The sequence below is a fragment of the Vigna radiata genome, chromosome 8 (genome assembly GCF_000741045.1).
Source record: "Vigna radiata var. radiata cultivar VC1973A chromosome 8, Vradiata_ver6, whole genome shotgun sequence".
Classification (NCBI taxonomy): domain Eukaryota; kingdom Viridiplantae; phylum Streptophyta; class Magnoliopsida; order Fabales; family Fabaceae; genus Vigna; species Vigna radiata.
In genome coordinates this window covers 10,836,232-10,842,375 of record NC_028358.1, presented here as the reverse complement: position 1 = coordinate 10,842,375, position 6,144 = coordinate 10,836,232, and the positions used below count along the sequence as shown (strand labels likewise).

The window sequence follows — 6,144 nt, the reverse complement described above, 5'->3', positions numbered from 1 at the left end:
AATCAATTGAAGGTCTACCGTCAAATTAAACAAACCGCCGTTTAAATTTACTGACGTGGCATTAAAAACGAATTTTATATTAAAAATTTGAATTACACAAGTGTGAATTCAAATTTAAGAAAGGGCAAAGTGGGCAAAATCTAAAAATTAAGTGCAGCCCCTAACTTCAATCTTCCATGTTCATTTCATTCAACTCAAAATTATATTTTGTTCATTAGCATCCTTCCCAAATTCCATCAACGTTTCCCTATCCTTATCATACAGCGGCACTCATTCTCCAACTGACAAAGTTGGACTACCAACTTATCAAACTCCAGTGTCAGTCTATGATTCTCCTCCACGAATTTCTTCAAAGCTTGCACTCATTTCAAACTGCTCTAAAATCCCAGAATTCCCATCATCATATTTTCAAAAAACAGAAAATGAAAGATAAAGATTCAAAAGACCAGCCTTGCATAAAACAAAATCAAATGCAACCAAAACAAAAAGTAAAAAGCCTTCCAATTCCAACATTAATATACAACCAGTACATGATTGGATTAATGTGAGTATTTCAACAATTTACTGAAGCTTCACAATTGAGATTTCCCAAATGCAGATTAAAAAACGATGATAAAAGCAAACAAAGAGGAGCGGACCTCACCTCGTCCACATTAAAGTCTCTATCAACTAACCGGTGTCCCTAGTTCCCCAATTCAGAAACCCTAACGCTCCTTCGAGTTTCTTCTGACACTTTCGCGACGGCGAAGTCCAAATCCTTGCGGAGGAGCGTCCCTCCCATGATGAATCCCTTAATTTGCACTTCGATTGTCTCCGTCTCCAATCCAATCGACACACTCACCCAACAACAAAATTACAGATCATCCCTCCTTCTCATTTTTTCCCAACGGACAATTTTAATCCTCTCCGATTTGGCACAGCCGTTGTCATCAACGAGGCTACCCGTCACCGCCACTATCAGAAATCGAGCGTCTTGGGCTACGACGGAGAAGAACAAAATGGAAAGGTGAGACCTTGAAGAAGATGTGAATGTTATTGATGGTGGCCAAGTCGTTGAAGGAGATGACGTTGAATGGAGGATGCAAATGATGTTGGCTGGCTTCATTACTGAAAAGGGGTTTTAGGGTTTTGAAAGAAAAGGGGTTAATGGAAGAAGAAAAGAGGTTTGTCTTTTTTGCCCCTCTGAACACATTTGATTTAACTTTGCTTACTTATTTTTTAATATAAAAATTAATTCAAATTTATTTTTGATGCCATGTAAGATAAATTTAAACGTAATTTTCGAGGGCGGAAAGTTGAAAAAAAAAAAAAAGAACCTAATTGAAATTCAGACGAAAATAATAACTTATGAACTATTAAACTAAACCTATTTGAATATCTCTATCCTCAACTACTCACGAATACACTTTAAAGCCATTAACCATCCAAATTGCCAAATAATTCATTTAAATGTTGTAGTCAAAGGTCTTTGCACAGTTAAAGATAGAGCATTTAATGTGTGTTTGTCATTTTCGAGGGATCTATTTATAAGTTTTCAAGATACTTTAATAGATATTATATAACTTCAGGAACATGAGATTGTAGGATTTCAAGATACTAGTTTGTTCATTTTCGTCTGTTCCATTTTTTCGGTCATGAATCTCTAAGTAAAGATACAACGAGTTTTACAACAGAAAACTTTTGTGGTTGAATGTTTCATGTTTTCTATATTTTTCTTTAAGTCCAACCTAAACGCAGTGTCATAAACATTCGTAGTCTTAGTCTTTTATCACAATTGAAGTCTCATTATACCTTTACTAAAAACTGCTGTTACTCAAATTATTAGAGCTTTTACATCCATGAAACTGCTTGCAAGTTGTACCGTCAAAAATTGGTATCAATTGATGCATTTCATGCTCTGACACTAAAGTAGTTAAAGAAACAAGATCATGCCAACATATGCTAAACTAACTAACTACAAAATGATAGTTCATTATTAGATGTCTGTTTACTATTTATTACCAGGTGAACAAATGGTAAAGTTGCTTATTCAGATATCATTCTGCCAAAGTTATAAGTGTGTCTCCGTATTTGTCACATACATGCCCAAAAATTCTCACAAACCCCAGCAACTTTTAGGTGCTAATGAAGCTGGTGTTACAAGCAGAACTAGTTGGCAACTGTAGGAGAACACTGGTCGGTGAAGAAGTGGAGGTGGATGATCTCAGTGCCTCTGCGAGTGGTCCTCCCACTGAAGCCACGTGACATGTATTCTCTGCATGACCAGTGGACAGTCTCAGTGACACATCCGAGGAAGTGATTCCCTGTGTTGACATGGAAAGATATGTTCCAGTGTTGTTGTTCTGGCTTCCATTGCTTTCACCATGGTCTTGTTCTTGCAGTGTCCTTGGCCAATCATCGAAGAAATGCCTCAGGACATGGCCATCAGATCTGCCATTCCCATCTACATGATCATGGTTTTCAGACAAGCTCTTACTGTCACTCTTGGCCCCAGAGGAACTACAGGGAAACCAGCAAAAACAGCTTAGTTTTCACCAAAGGACATTGCAGGACGGACGAATTTGGATTCACGTCCAAAACAGGTAAAATGGAAACAACATATATCCACACACCCACCAAGTAATCTAAGAAACCACACAAGATTAACAGAAAAGATAAGACAAGAAAAGAGAAAGTCCATCCTGTAACTCGTTTCATCATATTGTTTTGATAATGTACAATCGTTGATTGTACCATTCGCAATCCAAAAAATTGACTTTTCAGAAAATTACGGCTTCATTTTATACATCCGTTATTCACAATAAAAAGATTGTGTTTTAGATATGGACAATGATATTTTGACAATACTTTTTGACAACTTTTTTGACAAAGGGACACGTGTCATCAATTTATTGGCCTATTTAAATTTATGTTTAAAAAATATTTAAAATGGACCAATCACAAGCTACCACGTATGCGTTGTCAAAAAGTTGTTAAAAAAGTGTTGTTAAAAGAAGTTTTTCCTTTAGGTATACAAGCTTCCGATCAAACAATGAATGGGGAACTTCGAAGAAATATGAATTTATTCATTTCTAACTATAAAAATAAGATCAAGTCTTTTAAATTCAAGAATCAAATTCATACATGTGGAAATATACATTCTTTCTTCTTTTAAATCACAAATTAAATGAGAGTACCACCAAATTAGATGAAGCTCTTTCATTACACTATGAAGCAGCAACCCTTTTGGTAATCTATGGTGGTTGACCAATTGACATAGCAATCCACATAATTCAAAATGAAACTCAAAAAAAAGCAACAAATTTCATGATGTGAAGACATACATTTGATTGTGGTGAAGGAGATGATGTTTGAAGGAAGCCGAGGATGAAGAAGAAGAAGATGTATGAGGTTGTTCCACAGGCTTTCTTGAACGGTTTCGGCCACGATGCATGTGCCGCTCGCAGTACTTCTGACCCTCCACCGCCTCCCTCGAGCACCGCCACTTCTTCCCGTCCGTCCTCCTGCACCGACCTGGCTCCGGATCCACTGCTTCTCTTCCCCAATAGTACCCTGATTCCAACACTGATGCCAAAAAAATCAAATCTTTCATCACAATTTTTTCACCCAAATGGACTTACTTTAATGGGCATAAGGAATTATGGCCTAAAAGATAACCTTTCATATTCTACCACCCTTGTAAAGCCAACACCTCAAAGTAAAGTAACAACAAATAGAAGAAAAGTAACAAAAGTAATCCTAACTACACTAAACTTGATTACTATGAATAATAAAATTCTTCTTTTTTTTAATATTTAAAACGTTTTGCATATTCAGAATTCCAAACTTCATATCATGAACTAAACTTACACAACCTCACATCACCATATCTTATTATAAGAAGGACTAAACTTTAACACAGTTTTCTGACAGAATATCAAAATAACTTAACATAATACTTTTAGCCAATTCAGAAATTAATTACAATCAATTTCACTTCAATAATTCTTCTTATCAAGGTGAATTTAAGTTCTGTTTGTTGAAATATATACACAGGAAACAAAATAAATAATAAATGTGGCAAAACATAAACGGTTGATCTTCTATTGACTACCATTAAAATGGCCATTTGATATTAGTAAAAGAGAAATTTGGAAGTAGTAGGAAAAATGGGGTTAGAAATTTACAAGGAGGGTGATAAAGTTGAAGAAGGAAAGGGGGAGGGGAATGAAGGAAGCTTTTCTTGATTGGTTGAAGCAGCTGAGGAGGAACAGGAGCACCGGCCAGCATGTACCTGAATATCAGAGTCTGCAACTCAAGCTCTTGCCACTGTGCAAAGCTGAAACAACTCTCCATTCCTGATGAGACATTACATACATACAGACCCACTAAATTAGACAACAAAAAGAGACAACCTTTGAAAACTAAGCGTATAAAAACTATGAACCAATCCATCAAAGTTTGTTCCTTTAGCAACGAGAAGAAAAGAGGATATGGTAAATCTTACTGGGAAATCTGGGAGGTGCAGAAGTAAGGGTGAAATCAGAAAACGGTGGCAGTTTGCTGAGTTTGGTGCTGGGTTGAGAGAGAGAGAGAGAGAGAGAGAGAGAGAGAGAGAGTGTGTATTGAGTTCTGTTTGTGTTGCTTTTGGTTTGTTTGGTCGGGTGATAAAACTTTGGATATGAGCAGATCAGGTTTGTAAGAATTTTGCAGAGTGCTACGCTGTTTAGTTTCCCTTATAATATTTCCTGCAAAATCACTTTGAATATTTTTAAATAACTTAATTTTAGAACAGATTGTTTTAAAGAGATATTACGCATGAGTTTGCTATTTAATTAATTAATAATAATAGTTAAAGTGTACGTTTAAATATAAGAAAAACATGGGAAGGAGGTAAAAGATAAGTGAGGTAGGGTTGTGACAGATTGTCCGCAAAGTTTGTTTTGAAGGCAGAGTGGGGAACGGCTACCGTACTTGGGAAAAGGACAAATTAATGGTGAGAAGGACAAGAGAGGTGAGAGAAAAAAAGAGTAATGCTATTTTAACTTTCTCTTTTCACAATTTTTTAATTATAACACGTGTTAGGTTTTAATTATTTTTTGTTGACGTGGAATTGAAAGGTAGCAATGGGTAAATGTAAGATATTGAAATTTACTAATAATAAAAAGTTAGAAGAATCAATAAAAATAAAACTTTTAAGAAAAGTAAGATGTAAAATTGTACTATATTTTGTATGATTTGTGGTCGACACCTCCCAGTTTTGTAAATTATATCTTTTGGTTTATAAAGACATAATATCATTTATTGAATACTTAGTGTTCGATAGCTTGTAATCAATAAAGGGAATACTGAATACTTTATGAATAAATTATTTAGTCCAACACCGAAATTATGTTTTACACTAAGGATTGTATCTACCTTGATAATAATATTGTTCATTAAATCAGGATGTCGACTATCGATCTCTCATCAAGTCAGTTGATGACTTTCTCGTGTTGAATAAATTATCGATACGTTCTCGTTTAAGATATCAAATTAATATTATTTTTCAAAACAACTTCAGTAAATAGTATTTAAGAAAGTAGATAAAGTTAAAGTAACTCTGAGTTGTCTTCGAATGAACACGAAATTATTTTTCAATATTTGACTCTTATCAATGATATGCAATGTTCAAGAATAAAAGTGAGAAACTATGCTAATGAAGTTAGTGTTTAAAGAATAACTAGGAAACTTAGAAACAATTATAATGAGATAGGTTAATTCCACTACTTTCCAAAATAGATTCATCATCGATTATCCACAGATCATTGTTCGATTGATTATTGTTCGGGTTTCAAGTTAACTAAAGTACATTCTTAATTAATTTGTGGGTGATCATACTTTTAAAACCCTGGCAAATGTATCAGATCGCATGAAGTAATAAAGAGACGGTAAGTCCGAATATTGTTTCCCAAGGGACTCTTAGGCCTAATCGTTTATGTGAATTGATTTCTTAAGACTTGAATAAAGAATAATTTGAGTTTATAATGCAAAACTATAATAAACATGCAAATGCAAAAGCTTGATCAATTGACAGATAAAGATATGGATGAATGGTGTTGTTGGGGTTTACGGCTCCATCCTAATCCACTCTCCTATATCTACTATTCTTATTCAATTCAACTT

General features: G+C 34.7%; 1 protein-coding gene across 1 annotated transcript; it reads right to left on the bottom strand.

Moving 5' to 3' along the window:
* Positions 1-1,912: 1,912 nt before the first annotated feature.
* Positions 1,913-4,681, bottom strand: LOC106771465 (growth-regulating factor 3). Its single transcript, XM_014657452.2, has 4 exons — positions 4,487-4,681; positions 4,167-4,337; positions 3,324-3,564; positions 1,913-2,499 (listed from the first exon to the last, which is right to left on the bottom strand). The coding sequence occupies exons 2-4, from the start codon at positions 4,333-4,335 to the stop codon at positions 2,115-2,117; spliced, it is 795 nt and encodes a 264-aa protein (XP_014512938.1). The 5' UTR covers positions 4,336-4,337; positions 4,487-4,681; the 3' UTR covers positions 1,913-2,114.
* Between the last annotated feature and the right edge of the window lie 1,463 nt (positions 4,682-6,144).